Source organism: Gossypium hirsutum, chromosome D07, assembly GCF_007990345.1.
Source record: "Gossypium hirsutum isolate 1008001.06 chromosome D07, Gossypium_hirsutum_v2.1, whole genome shotgun sequence".
In the NCBI taxonomy this organism is placed as follows: Eukaryota; Viridiplantae; Streptophyta; class Magnoliopsida; order Malvales; family Malvaceae; genus Gossypium; species Gossypium hirsutum.
The window spans coordinates 40126259-40142043 of record NC_053443.1 but is presented as its reverse complement, the minus strand read 5'-3'; the positions used below and the strand labels follow the sequence as shown (position 1 = coordinate 40142043).

The following is a 15785-nucleotide window of genomic DNA, read 5'->3' as shown; positions in this document are numbered from 1 at the left end:
CAACTGTTTGTATTCTACTATGATAATCAAATTACTTGTATAATTTATTGATGGATTCTTACATTTGAGACCCTCAATGTTTGTATGCTTTGTAATGTACTGAACTTAGGTGTTTGATATTTGAAGTGGTAAGTCAGCTATATATTATACCGAGATTATGTGTAAATATACAATGCTTATTCATGTGCTCCAAAACCAACATTTGTGCTATACTGGTTCAAGGATCATCTTTTCATTTACTATTTTTGTTGCTATGCTTAAGGACAAGCAATGACTTAAGTGTAGGGGAGTTTGATCTGTCGTAATTCAGTGTAGCAAACTAAACTAGTTTTCACACTTTAGGAGCTTGAATACAAGCACTTTGGTTAAGTTTTAGTTAAGCTTTTGTAATTCTATTTGCATTAAATAAAATGTGTAAATTGAGTCTTTTATTGACCTTAGGGGAAAAATGAGGCCTAAAGGTGAGCTAATATGCTTTGTGAGCATGTAGAAGACCATTAGAAGGTGTACTAACTCGATACTGGTCTTTCTGTTGCAACACGGAGAGTTAAATGTCGCAACATAATGAGTAGAATATAATAATTCAAGACTGCATTCGGTGTCGCGACACACCCCTGAAGATATCTTGAAGATGAAGCATATTGCCTTCGATGTCACGACACAGAACCTGGTGTGTTGCGATATCACCTCTGTATAGGAAGTAATTACGAGCCAGAGATGTTTTGGTCTGCACAATCAAACATTAAACACAAGGACAACAGTTGACCTGGGGTTAAGGACGACGACTATTTTAAATCTATAAATGGGCTCATTCAACACATGTTATGGACAACTTTTCATATTGTATAATTTTATTCCTAGTTTTAGTCTTTAGTTTTTTCTCTTTTCTTAGGCTTTAGATTTATTTCAGTTTTGTTCTTTTACTTTTACGGAAGAGATCAGATTTGCAAACTTGATCAAACTCTGTAAGGATTCGGCATTCTATTCAATACAAATCAGGCTTCTGCTAACTTTATAGTCTTGAATTGTTATTCATGTTTATTCTATATATCAAGTCTATATTGTTTATAAGATCCATAAGGAACTAATCCTCTTGTGAGGGATTAGAGAGTAGAGGTATGATTAATTAACTGTTTTGTAGGGTTCTCTTAGCGAATCAACTGTTTGGGAAAGGAAGAACTTAAACCCTAGGCTTGATGACCCTAGAAAGTCATTAAAGTAGGAATTAACCCAAAATTGGTATGACCTATTCGTGGACACCTTAACCCCGAACCAGTGTGAATTGTGAGGTCGAGGGATAAGTAGTTATTGCTGACTTGTTATTCTAGATTGGAAGATCCTGATGGGATATTGGCTAGTTGATTAAACAAGAAAACCCGAAGCAATAGTTGGTTATGATTACCGAAGCAAGCTAATCACCCATACTCAGATTTAACATATTCTACTATTTGATTTCTCGTTACTTATTTATTGTATTATTATTATTATAAAAATCTCAAAAACCTTTCTTTATATTTGATTGTAATATAATCTACCTAAAGTACTAATTAGATCTATTTGTGCTTAGGTTAGAATTAATTTAGTGCTCGCCTCCCTTGGGTACAATCTTCGGAGTACTCATTTACTACGTTGTAACTATATTACAACCTGAATTGTATACTTATGGATACCACTCTTTCTAATAAATTTTGTGCAAGATTTCTACTCTGGACGTAAGTACTTCTAGAGGTAGTCATTTGTCCCATCGCAATGAGATTAGTTGCCATGCCACTGTGCAACATTGAATATTGAACGTGGCGACAAGGTTTACTCAGTATGTTACGTTGTGATGAGGAACCCCCTGATATTGTAATGTCAACCTAATGTTTTGAAATTTTTACAATTGGTCCTAATTCAACTTTGAATTAGTTTTAGAACTTTCGTAAACTCGTATAAGATCCGAAAACAATTGTATTTTGTATTATATGCATGTGGGTTGAAATTGATCATTTAAAAATATAATTTGAATATAGTTGATCGTAGTTTTTCTAGCAACGAATGTAATACCTAGTAACTCAGAACTGAAAATCAAATTGGTATCAAAGTGTTACATCGATACTTTTTAATTAAAGTTTTAAATTCAAGTCTTCTAACTATGAAAACAACAAACAACATTGATAGAGCATATCCTCTCTAAATAACATCTAATCTACAAATTTAATCGAATCTTTTGTGACTTTGTAACATTGAGAAAAAAGGAAACCCTTGAAAGTGAAGGCAAAGTATTGTTTGGAGTAGGCAGGCAGCTAGTAGCCATATTAGTGGTTTGGGGTGGGGAAGAGAAGCCCAAATACTAGATAATGAAATCAGGCCTAAAAATCAGAAACTGATCCATCATCGTCTTCTATTCTGTTGTAGAAAAAAAATTACAAAGAAAAATACGAAAGTATCAAGAAATTCCAAGTGCAGAGAGTAAATGGAAGAGTACCCAGAAGAATTGAGGAGTCCACCAGTGGCGCTGGTAGCATTGGTAGGATGCCCAGAGCAGCATGGGGCGATAACCACCCACCTCCTCTCCCAGCAGCATCCTATCAACACCTTGGCCTTGCCCAACTTCTCCAAGCTCTCCCATCTCCTCCATCGCCCGCCCTCCCCTTCTTCTTCCCCCGCCGGATTTTTGAAAAGGGATTGGCTGGTCAAGCACCGCACTAAGATCCCCGCCGTGGTGGCCGCCCTCTTCTCCTGGGATCATGTCTCCGGTGACCCTGCCCAGTGGGTCCAAGTCTGCTCCGATCTGGATGACCTAAAAGCCGCTATTCGTCCCAGGAACACCAAATTGTTGCTGCTCGTTGTGGTGGGCCAATCCGATGACATTAGTGAAGATCGTCTGCTTGCCTTACGGAAGCGAGCAGAGGTCGATTCCAAGTACCTTCTCCTCTTCAACCCCGATCCTTCTCAACTCAATAACTCTCTTCAAAGGTGCTCAATTCCCCCCCTCCCCTTTTTATCTAACAATAATTAGTACTTTACTGAATTAATTGCTGTATGAACTATATCCCATACATTGTAATGTCTGTCAGGTTGAGCGCCAGTTTTGCCGAACTAGAAACTACTTTTTACAGAGAAGAAGGTCGAAGGATTAAAGCTCGCATTGAAAAGAAGAATTTCTCCTCTCCCGATCTCCAAGTTCGCTACTGTTTTAAAGTAATAATAATAAAAGAATAGCTTTCCTCACTTTTTCATATTATTAATTCCTTATGTATTGGCTCATTGGTTCACAAAATGGGTAGGTTGCTGTGTATGCAGAGTTCCGACGAGACTGGGCTGAAGCCTTGAGGTTTTATGAGGATGCCTATCATGCCCTGCGCGAGGTTCTTCCCTAATTATCCTATTTCTTTACCATCCTTCTGTTTATCATACTTAATACTAGTTACTTAGTTCCGTCTACTTGTCACTGCTACCATCTATGTCAATGCTATTCATTTAGATGGTTGCTACCTCAACAAGATTGCCTCCAATACAACGCTTATTTGAGATCAAAATTGTTGCTGAGCACTTGCATTTCAAGATTTGCACTTTGTTGTTGCATGGTGGAAAGCTCAGAGAAGCAATTACATGGTTCCGCCAACACGTTGTCTCCTACAAGAGCCTTGTTGGAGATCCAAATGTCATTTTTCTTCACTGGGAATGGCTCAGCAGGCAGTTTTTGGTTTTCGCTGAGTTGCTTGACTCAAGCTCTGCCACTCTTCCAAGCACTTCCTCTCTACCAGTAGGCACTGCCGACCAACCTCTGACTGAATGGGAATTCCATCCAGCTTATTACTATCAGGTCTGTACCATCATTTCATCGTTGTTGGCTTTTTTAACGGCTTTTCCGTGCGAGTCTTGCTACCTTGCTTTATATATAGCCAACCCTTAGAAACAATGGGGTCAATGAGTACCTAAACTTTTTTTTCCAGGGAATTTTGCAAAATTTATGCAAGTGCAACCATAGCAATTGAACTTGCATTTAGAATTCTCTTAGATTATTTAAGTTATCTGAATCATAACATTCATCTTACAACAGTCAGCAGCTAAATACTTGAAGGAGAAGAGATCAGCTCTGGAGTTGACAGTGTCAAATTCAGAAACTTTTAGCGAGAATGATGATGGGAGTGCTGAATCTGTGGTACCATCAGTTTATATTGGTCAGTTTGCCCGGCTAATTGAGCAAGGGGATGATTCGGCTATGCAGTCGTAAGTCTTGCAAATTAATAACGAGAAATCTGATTTGATTTTGTACCATTTACCTTATAATAAATGTTTGGATTTTTATTCTCTTCTGACTATGCAGCATTACTGATGATGAATACACTCGTTATGCAATTGCCGAGGGAAAAAGGTTTCAAGACTCCTTTGAAATTATTGCTTTGCTCAAAAAGTCTAATGAAATATATAGTAATCTTAAAGTTCAGAGGACGGGTTCTCTTTGTGCCTTTCAGATTGCTAGAGAATATTTTTCTTTGGGTGATTTCAACAATGCAAAACAGCAGTTTGATGGTGTTGCAAATCTATATAGGCAAGAAGGATGGGTTACTTTGTTGTGGGAGGTTTTGGGTTACTTGAGAGAGTGCTCAAGGAAACAAGGTGCTGTAAAAGAGTTTGTAGAGTTTTCTCTTGAAATGGCTGCATTGCCAGTATCTATTGTCGATAGCATCCAGTCGTCCAAATGTGGTCCAGGAGGACCTGCAAGTCTTGAACAGAGAGAAATGATACACAGAGGAATTTTTGCACTCATAAGTGGAGAAGCTAGGCCAATATCCATTAATGGAGTTGATGATCTCAAAGTAACCAGAGATAATACCCTTCATCTTGAGATTGATCTTGTTAGTCCACTCAGATCAGTTCTTCTTGCTTCAGTGGCTTTTCATGAACAGATTATCAAGTCCGGTGTCTCCTCCTTGATTACATTATCACTTCTATCACAGTTACCTCTTTCCATTGAGATTGATCAGTTGGAAGTCCAATTTAATCAATCTCAATGCAATTTTATCATCATGAACGCCCAAAAGCATCCATTAGAAGCAGTGCAGAGTGAGCAACATTATCACCGAATGGAGAGTGCCCCTTCTTTAGCACTCACTACAAACAAATGGCTGCGGCTGACTTATGACATCAAATCTGGTAAGTTGTCTTTTATTTTATGCAAAACTATTTTGATCATAAGTTCTAATAAAAACATAGTACCCAACACAATCATTTCAACTAGACAGTCCTTAAATTTGCAAATAAGAGAAGAATGCTTTCTCCTGTAATGCTGATAGTTTTACATGCTGTTGCTTGATATGAGCCTAATTGCTATTGCAATGAGTTTGTTACAGCTTTGCATCTCCCATGTTTTGACCTAACCTAAGTTAATTAATACTTTATCTAATGGGTGTAAGCAACATTTTAGCTTTCGACAAGTGAGCCTAGGATTTAATCAACCCAAAAACCATGTGAAATCACTAGTGGTGCACCATAGATAGCAATTTCAGTAAGGATCACTATCATGTGTTCTGGTGTATTTGTCTGCTCATTGTGTCTGCATGTATCTCTGATTTTGAGAGGAGTGGAGTCAGGATGAGGGGAAAAAGTCGCATCAGGTTGACAATAGTTTGTTTCTTCTCTTCTTGTGTGGTTTCTTAGTTTTGCTTTCTTTGAAGTTCAATTAAATGGATAGCTTATTCTTGATTTCTCGCTAGAGATTCAAAGGCTGAAGTCATATTTCAAGGGAAGGTCCTGCTAGCTCTTATTGAACCATATGGGATCTGATATCTTCTTTATGCATGCATTCTCTTCTACTGAAAAGTCTTTATTATGATTAGCATCGTGGTTTCCTTCATTGTAATCCACCCACTGTTCATTAAGACAATGTTTAATTTATTCAGAACAAAGTGGAAAGCTTGAATGCATATCCATTATTGCAAAAATGGGACCCCACTTCACAATCTGCTGCAGAGCTGAAAGTCCTGCTTCGATGGATGATTTACCTCTTTGGAAGTTTGAAGACCGTGTGGAAACTTTCCCTACCAAGGATCCTGCTCTATCATTCTCTGGTCAGAAGGCTGCCCAGGTTGAAGAACCTGACCCACAAGTGGATGTCACACTTGGTGCTTCTGGCCCTGCATTAGTTGGAGAGAGATTTCTGCTACCAGTTACCATAGCCTCCAGGGACCATGCCATATACGCTGGTGAAATGAAGATAAATCTCGTGGATGTGAGAGGAGGTGGCCTGTTTAGTCCTAGGGAATCTGAGCCTTTTTCATTGGACACTCATCATGTTGAGCTTCTTGGCATTGTTGGACCAGAAGGAGAAGATGAATCTCAACGGGCCTCTGATAAAATCATGAAAATTCAACAATCTTTTGGGTTGGTTTCTGTTCCATTTCTAAACATTGGAGAATCATGGTCCTGCAAACTAGAAATCATGTGGCACCGACCCAAACCAATTATGCTCTTTGTATCGTTGGGCTACTCCCCTAATTCCAATGAGTCGAATGCACAAAAAGTCAATATTCACAAGACCTTGCAAATTGAAGGAAAGAATGCTGTTTTAATTAGCCAACATTTTATGCTTCCCTTCCGCAGGGTTTCCTTGCTGCTTTCAAAGATCAAGCCGGTTCCTGATTCCAATCAGTTTTCATCGCTACCCATGCATGAATCAACTGTACTTGTTGTTAGTGCCAAGAACTGCAGTGAGGTGACATTGCAGCTGCTATCCATGGCTATTGAAGTTGATGATGGTGGCACTGAAAAGTCATGTTCCATCCAACAAGGAGATGAAGATCTTGGCACTGCAGTTCTTGTGCCAGGAGAAGATTTCAAGAAAGTTTTCACTGTTATTCCTCGGTTGGATTCATCAAAGCTTAGATTGGGGATGGTGAATTTAAAATGGAAGAGGCACTGTGGAATTGAAGATAGATCTGGTTTGACTGTGACTGGTTCTGAGGTTGTAACTAAACACGAACTTCCTGATGTACATGTAGAGCTGTCACCGATTGTTGTGACTTTGGAATGTCCTCCTTATGCCATCCTAGGAGAACCCTTCATGCACCATGTTAAAATCCGTAACAAAACAGAGTTACTTCAAGAGGTTAAGTTTTCATTGGCAGATTCACAGAGTTTTGTGTTATCTGGGTCTCACAGTGACACGGTGTTTGTTCTTCCAAAATCCGAGCATGTGCTTAATTACAAAGTGGTGCCTCTTTTCTCGGGTTTGCAACAGTTGCCTAGAATTTCTTTGACCTCTGTGAGATACTCGGCTCGATTTCTGCCCTCCATTGCTGCATCTAATGTTTTTGTTTTCCCTTCCAAGCCTCATTGCAAGATGACTGGTATAACAGACAAAAGGCTGGAGGAGTCTACCGTAGCGGACTAAATACTTTTCCCAGTACATGGTGATTATTCCGATATTATTACCGTATATTCATAAATATACGGGTAATCTTGCCTTTTGAGGCCAAAGCTTTGTGGTTGAACATAAGCGAGCAACTCGGAGGTATGAATTAGTTTGTTTTCGTTTTTGGTGCAACAGAATAAAAGAAACTAGGTTAAGGGATGTCAATGTTGTGAGATGGTGGTGATTGTTTTTGTTTTTTGGCAAAGAGAAAAATGATGTGCTCATGTGTCATGCTCAGGGACATTAAAGAGGGGGAAAATATTATATTGTTGATCTTACATGGTATTTTGGTGGTGGAAGTAAGCTTTGAAGTTAAAAATTGTAATAGCAGTTGACTCAAAAGTCATTTTACACCTACACTGGCCAAGGAAAATATTGTTAGAACCCTTAAAATAAGTTGTTTAATTTTGTTTTGTTTTATATATTGTGCTCTTTATTTATTTAATTTTGTTTTAAACGATACTACGGATTTAGGTTTAACTCACATTATGTAAATTATACCTGGGTTTTCAATTCAGATTTTGTGTAAGTATTGTATAGATTTATTTTAATTTAGGTTTAACCTAATTCGGTTTTAAAATATGTAATATTGATGCTACAATTGCTTTGAAATATTAATTTTGATTGTAGTGGGTGAGATGAGTATTGGTTAAATTATAATCTTTTTTTTTTCAGAAATTGTAACCGACAGTCGGCACATGACATCTACAATGAGCAAACAGAGGCAAAAAGAAAAAATAGTAGAAGAGTAGCTACTTTATCATCTGATCCAAAGCTATTAACATTTTCTAAAAGCGGTATTGTTAATAATCTGGCGGGTACTGAAATCATTAAAAGGCCATCTATTGAAATCATTAAAAACCATCTATTAATTTGTTAGGTGGTTTACGAAGTATTTAAAATATAAAAAAGAAATATCATTCACGTAATATTTTCAAAGGAGTTGCAAATGGATTCTCGGGTTCACTAATCATTAAAGGTTTTAGAAGTCAAGCCCACATTACAAGCAATAGTACTGAGAATTATTATTGGAAAAATATATAAAAGATCATTGGGCTATATCGGTTCCCCATAATAATTATGACCCATACCTTTAGTTAATTTAGTTCTTAATACAGTATCGTTCAAGTTAGATTTTTTTGTTATTAGTCTTATATATGTTAATTACTTATTGGTCTTATATATGTTAATTATTCTGCTAGAAATATGTTGAAAAAAAATTATTTGAGAAAGTAGATTTCTTTTTTATTAAATTTATCGATTAATGTTGTTTTTGAAGAGGGAAAAGAAAATACGTCTTATAGTGCACGCTTTCAGCCACGTCAGCTGAAAATGTGTCTTACAACATTTTCACTGAAAATTAACAAATTAATTCTTTTGATTGGATGGTTAAATATTAGTATTTTATCCTTAGGTTTTGGGTTAGATTCATTTCCTACTCATTTTTGTATTTTTTATTACATATTGTTTTCAAGTTTTTTTTATTTTTAATTAATAATTCTTTTATTTATAAAATTATATAATAAATATGTAAGTAACTTTTAAAATCATCAACTAATTCTTTAGATATACTTTTTTTATATATAATATTTATATTTCACATATTTATTTATTTTTTGATATATTTGACATATAAATTTAATAGAAAAAAAGTGAAAGAATGGCGCAAAACAAAATGGAAAATTGGAAATGAAAGCATGGAATAAGAAATTAAAGAAAAAAGAAAAAGTAAAAAAGGAGTAAGCGTGTTGCGGGTGGAGTGAGTTGGTGAGATTTGAGCGACATAGCACGTGACGCCAATGACTGAGTCATGTTGAAGTCGTGACTCGTTCGCAAGGCCCATTATTACTGAATAGTGACGGATGGCAAACATCTTATCTGCATCCCTCGTCCGCTTTCCAGGAGGATTTCTTTCTAAGGACAAAGTTTGGCGACTTTGATAAATGTTGTAGTTTGCTAAATTAAGGTGATGAATAAATTAATAGGGTAAAAAAAATTCAGTATTTAATGCGTAGATGTTGAATTTTGAATAATATATTCAAAAACCAATTCAATAAGCAATTAAATCAACCAAATAATCAATAGAATATCAAGCCATATGGTATAAAGATTTACTCTCATGCCTAATTATTGTCCTTTAATTTTACTTGTCAATTTACCATTATATTTTATATCTTTTAAGAATAATGTATAACATTTATAATCTTTGCCTTTTATTTAGATTAAGATATTAATCTTTTTCTTTTATCTTTTCAAATTAAAATATAAATCTTTCTGCTTTTGAATAAATAAAAATCTTCCATGGTTGTATAAACAAAGATTGAAGTACAAAGGAATATAAGAATGTAATGACAATTTAGCTCACAAAAACGAAGAGCCTTTGAAAGCTTGAAGCAGATGAATGATTTGAGTGTTTTTTTTTTCTTGGTAAACGTAGGAGTTTATAAATTAGAAGCAAAATTTATTACACAAGGCGGTGCCTCTCAGATGTAACTCTTTAAACTATCATTCATAAGAAGGTTTCATATTCCAGTAGGACGATAATCGAATAAGCACAGTCCTGGTTCCATATTCGTAGAGCAGTTTGCTATAAATCCAGTACAAAATTTGCTTCTTGAAATACATGTGGGACTTAAGCATCCAAGGGCCCAATTGCAGGTCTCCTTGATGTTTCTAACACTCCCATATTGCTTATTTGATCAAAAACTTCATTCAACAATCTCACAATCTCCATGTTGTCACACTCAAGAGCCACCTTTCTAAACCCTTTGTGCCAACCCATACTTAAACCTTCAAAGATTGCCCATAATCCAACTATAAAAGCTTACACATCCTAATGCTTCTATTATACCCTGCTATCCAATTACCCTGTTGATCCCGCAACAAACCGCTTGAATAAGCCTTTGTCAGGTTCATCTTTACTGCACCATTTGTGTTTAACTTAATCCAATTAGCATCAGGATGCTTCCATCCAATATTTTGCACAATTCTCTGTTGCCATGTATAATCTTCTTGGCTATTCAGTTTGATAGATTTTGCTCAACTCCAGCTTTTAGCAACAACAGCCACACAATGGTTGTCATTTTTTAAGACAATATGGTTGCCTTGCTTCCATAGTTTTTCTGTTCAGGGCGGAAAAGTTCTTGGACCACAACACCGAGGGCGTCATTCCTCAAGGGTGGAGAGATGCCGATGAGCAAAGTATGAATGTCCACAAAATAGTCCTGGATGAGTTTTCAGATGATGAATTGAGATGACCAAGTATGTTTTCCAAAAGGAATAAGAGACTTGGTAACTAATTTTCAATGACTCAAAGCAATTTAGGCACCAAAAACAAAATGATTGTCTCTTGTAGGTGTGTTGGAACATTGATGAGAAAAGCAAAGAAAATTGAATGTTCTGAACACACAAACAAAGAAGCATATATTTTATGAGTTTTTGGTTTCTATTCTTGTTTTATATTGAGTTTAAATGTTTTACATTTTTATTTAAATTGTTTTTTTAGTGCACAAGTAATGTGATTAATTGAATACATGATTGGTGCATTTAATGCCGAGAAGTTTAGTGCTTAATGATGATATATTTTGATGATTGAGATGTTAATATTAGAGCATGACGTCAAGCATGATATGTGGTTTAATTGATTGATATTAGTAGAATCATGTTTAGAGAGGTTAAGATGTATGCTCAACTTAACAAGTTGCATTTATGCGCATCTTTAGGGGTGCATACAAACCTTAATAATTTTAATGATTTTAAAATTCTAAATTTTTATTGAAAATATTTTTGCAAATGAAAGTTTAAAATTATAGAAATTTATTTTAACAAATACTTATTGCAAAATGGTATGAATATTTTGGGTTTACACTTTCTTAAACAAATAAATTTAAAAAATTTGTAATATTTTAAGTTTTGTTATTTTAAATGTAAGTTTTAACTATTTTTTAAAACTTAAATTATCAAATTTTGTGTTTGCAAGTTTATGAGAATTGTAACCATTTGACATTCTTAAATTAAATTGTGATACAAGTAAAAATGAATTTATAATGATGGCCATTTACTTTGATTACTTTGAAAGTAGAAGTGAATTTATAAGTTCAAAAGGTAAGTTTTGATTTACCCGATCTCTTATAATGTGTATGAAAAAGTTTATCAAAAAGATAATTGTTTATAAAAAATTTTATTAAATAAGATACTTGTTTAACCAAGGATAGATGATTTTCCTAAATTTTCAGATTTTATTTCATTAGTAGTAATATTTTCGATTTGCTTACTAAAAATTTTAGTTGTATTTTCAACTTGTTCATAGTTTTTATGAAAAGATCTTAAATAATCATCTTTTTGAAGATTTGGCTCTATTTTTCTTTTTCAATAAGGATTATAATATGTTTGATCAGTATCCATTGGTTTTGGTATTTCTATATTTTCTTTTTCATCTGTTGAAGTATTTTCTTCAACAGATTTGTAACTTGTAACATTTATGTCTTCTAAGTTTATAGAATTATCAGAATTATTATTAGAATTATTAGAACTACTACTGTTGTCTATAGTGTCATAGTTTAACATATAATGATAATTAAATAAAGTAAACAGATCTTTATGTTTTTCATAAAGTTGTTCTATTAGTTTTAGATATTCTATTCTTTCATTTTTATCAAATGTCTTAGTAAATTTATTCTTCCGATGTTCTATAAGTTGTTTATAGGATTAGAAATCATATTTTTGTTGATAAGTATATTTTCTATTCTGTTTTTTAGGTTTTTTATGTCTTTTGTTTTTAGAATACGATTTTTCAGAGGAAGTGTCTTCTTCTTTTGACAAAGTTAATATTATGTTACTATTTCCATAATATAAAGGTCCAAAATCTATTTCTTGTTCTATATTTTTATTAATAAGAACTTGTTCTAATTTATTATTAATTTCAGATAATATTTCTTTGGATTCGTTGTTCAAATCTAATTCTGTAACTTCTCCTAGATTATTTATTTTTTGTTCTATTTTACTTACTTTATTATATAACTTATGAAAACATATAGAAGTAAAATCTATTGAACTATTAAAACCCTTTCTGAGAGCTGAAATGTAACGCCCCAGAATTTTATTTTTGTTCTTGCGAAGGTGTGACTGATGTGATCCGGCTCGGTTGATTGAGTCGATTCACTTGATTGCCCGATCGTCGACGAGAAGTTTGTTCGATTTTGTAGATAGATGGAGTTAGATGATTTTTTATAGCGGAAGTTGAGAAAATGGGTTCAAAAGATGGTTTGGATAGATGTTTGATAGGCTCAGTGAAATAAAGAAATATTGTTTATAATTTAATAGTTAAAATGGAATGGAAAAAATAGAACTCAAGCGAAGAACGATTCAATACTATATGAAGTATTGCCCCGGGACTTATATTGCTTAAGGTGGGTTTAATGGATTGTCGAAGATGGACCTTGACCCATTACCTATAGAGAGGTAGGAACCAAAGGTATAAAAAGGTGGATGAACGCCACACCAGGATGGTGATAAGTTCAAGAAGTCGGGTTGACGCCACTAGCGAGCTAGATAAGTCAGAACGAAACTCGTACGAAATAGGAGAGGAGGAAACCTCACAATCAAGTTTTCAATAATCAAATTCTGTAACCTTTTACAATAAACAAGTAAGCTATTTATAAGCCTAAAATGCCTATTGATATTCGGCATCTATGTTGTTCACACTAACTTAAATTCTGTTCACACAGGTATTTAACATGTTCACACAAATAGCATTAAAATCCAGTTCATGCTTGAAGATGGTACATGAATTGGCCGAACCATCATGATGCTTCACTTGATGCATTCATGCATCCTTAGCCTTGAAGAATCTCCATAATTCCATGAATGTGCAGCTCTTTAATGATCCTACATCTCCCTTGGCTGAATGAGGCATTAATGTGCCTAAAATACTTGAATGGTCATCTTGAAAATGCATGAATCATGCATGAAACGTCCCATGTATTTTCCCCCATAAATATGATCCATGAATCTTCAAATACATGAACTTTCAGCAACTCCCTCTTGCATGAACGTCCCAAATGCATGTGCTCCTTTAAATGCCATCCATTGAACCTCAATTGTGCATGCACACTCCCATACATTGCACCAATCCGTTCATGAACCTGCAGCAAATTAAATCAGCAAGTTAAATGCATTTCAAACACATTAAATTAGCAGCATATGAACTCAATAATTTGCACATTAAATTTGGCCATACATATTAACAATTTTAGACATATTTAAAACATCATAATTAATTAAGTATTTAATTTAGATATAATTAAAACACTTAATTAATTATTTGTCCAGATTTTAACAAATTAACTAACTTAAGATAAACAACTAATTTAACTAATGACAAATTAAATGGTTTATTTCAGCAAAATAAATGCAAGCTAAAGAAAGCTAAAAATAAGCTCATTGGGTTAAGATTGAGCTGAATTGAGCTTGAGTGAGTTGACTTGAGCTCGAGTGAGCTGGAAACGAGCTAAACGGAGCTTAACGAAATGAAATTGAACTAATTCAGCTCGCATGGATTTGCAAACAATGCTTAGGGAGCTGATCCAAAAGTGTGCCCGGGGCATGGTCGTATCAGTGACACAACTGTGTATTTGCTTCAGTGGTTAAGTGTTTTGGGTGTGTGAGAGGTCCCAAGTTCAAACCAGGACTTGGGCAAATTTTGGTATTTTTATGAATAAGCCCGATCTTAGGTCAGTAGGCTTTTAAGTAAAAGTTGGCAAAAGAATTAACAGAATGGGCTTGCTGGTCTGATAGATAAGTGGAGTGTTGGTGTGAAGGAAATCTTGTGTTCAATTCTCTGTAATGGCGTGGAGACAGTATTTTTGCTCCAATTTCAGCTAAGAGTTGTGTTGGGGAGAAATTCTGAGTAGTTGTGTTTTAGTGGGTTAATAGGGAGTGATTTTAGGAGATAATGGAGGTGAGATTATCAGAAAATAATCTGATTATATTTTTGTTGCAAAAAAAAGTAGAGTTTTGGTTTTCTCTCCAATTACCCAAACTTTTTCTGATTTTTTTCTTTTTTTTTGCCTCCTTTGTCGATTCTTTCCCCTAATTGCTGCCAAAATTTCCATTATTTTTCCCCTTCTGATTCTTTCTTTATTTTCCAATTGATTTGGTTGTTCATCGTTGGTTGTGTGTGTTCAGTAAGTAACGATTTTGTCTATTGTTAATCGTTCTTGGTTAATCTCTGAAAGGGGGATTCCTTTTTGGTGTTTAGGATTAATCAAGGGGCTGGTGGTTTTGAATCGACACTATAATTGTGCGAATTCATGGTTACTCGAGCGAGGTAAGGGTTTTGTTAGGTTTTTAGTCAAGTTCCTTCCAAAATTGGTTGATTAAAACCGAATTAAGTGATTAATCTGGAGATTTGTTGGTCGATTTTTAGGTTCTGGAGGCTTAGGAGTGCTTACGCATCAGAAACGGTACCAAGTGTGTACCCGAAATGCAAAAAATAGGATTTGACGAAAAGCTGAAATTGCTTGCTGTCGAGAAATAAGAGAAAATGATGCGAAAATTTGTAGAGAAGGGAAATAAGGGTGTTATAAACTTGGAAATCAACATTCTGCACTAAAATAGTTTTGGACAGCAATAGTAGTCTAACTTTGAAAAATCATCAAAAATAGTGGAAATTGAGTTAAAGGTAGAATAAAATATGAAATAAAATTTTATTGAGTCTAGTTTTTCATGGAAGAAACAGTGTAAGTAATGAAATTGTAAGTTATGAGATATAATGAATTCTGTGAGACAATGTCAGAATGGGTTCAGGTTCCCCTGTTCTAACTTTGGAAAAATCATCAAAAATTGTAAAAAATAATTAGGGGCTTAAATTTATATGTTTAAATCCTTAACGAGTTTATTTTCAAGAGAAAAAAACGGAAACATCATTCGAATTCCGTTCTAAGAGATAAATAATTTTTAGTAAGGAAAGGTTGAAGTTGTCAAACAGCAGAATCAGGATAGATTTGAAGATCTTACTGTACTTATTTGATAAACTATAAAATCTAAAAATTTTATGGTAGAAAGGTACTTAAGTCTAGTTTTGAAAACATCAAGCAGATCTTAATTTGGAATTCTATAGCTCAAGATATAAATAATTTAGGGACAATGACTCAAGTAGACAGCTTTGAATGAATATATAAGTAAATAGTGAAAACATATATGAGTATTTAGCTAGCATGTGTTACATTAAAAATGGATCACACGGCCAAGGCCAATTTGGGCCGAGTGGGCCACACGGGCACACACGGGCGTGTGGGCCCATTTTTGTCGGAATGTTTCTAAGGTTACACGGGTTGCCCAAGTCGATTGTGAACCTACTGTAAAGTCGGTAAGTGCTACTTAAACC

At 34.7% G+C, this 15785-nt stretch overlaps 1 protein-coding gene across 1 annotated transcript; it reads left to right on the top strand.

Moving 5' to 3' along the window:
* The first annotated feature begins 2212 nt into the window (after positions 1-2212).
* LOC107954805 (trafficking protein particle complex subunit 11) lies at positions 2213-7916 on the top strand. The gene is made up of 7 exons (XM_041096611.1): positions 2213-2958; positions 3060-3183; positions 3270-3350; positions 3467-3808; positions 4046-4215; positions 4313-5142; positions 5889-7916. Exons 1-7 carry the CDS (start codon positions 2456-2458, stop codon positions 7376-7378), a joined length of 3540 nt encoding a protein of 1179 aa, XP_040952545.1. The 5' UTR covers positions 2213-2455; the 3' UTR covers positions 7379-7916.
* The last annotated feature ends 7869 nt before the right edge of the window (positions 7917-15785 follow it).

Excerpts from the sequence above, each read along its gene's own strand:
- LOC107954805 (XM_041096611.1), top strand. The coding sequence starts at position 2,456 with ATGGAAGAGTACCCAGAAGAATTGAGGAGTCCACCAGTGGCGCTGGTA. Across the intron at positions 3,184-3,269 it reads AAGTTCGCTACTGTTTTAAA|GTTGCTGTGTATGCAGAGTT; the intron begins GTAATAATAATA and ends CAAAATGGGTAG. Across the intron at positions 3,351-3,466 it reads CCTATCATGCCCTGCGCGAG|ATGGTTGCTACCTCAACAAG; the intron begins GTTCTTCCCTAA and ends CTATTCATTTAG.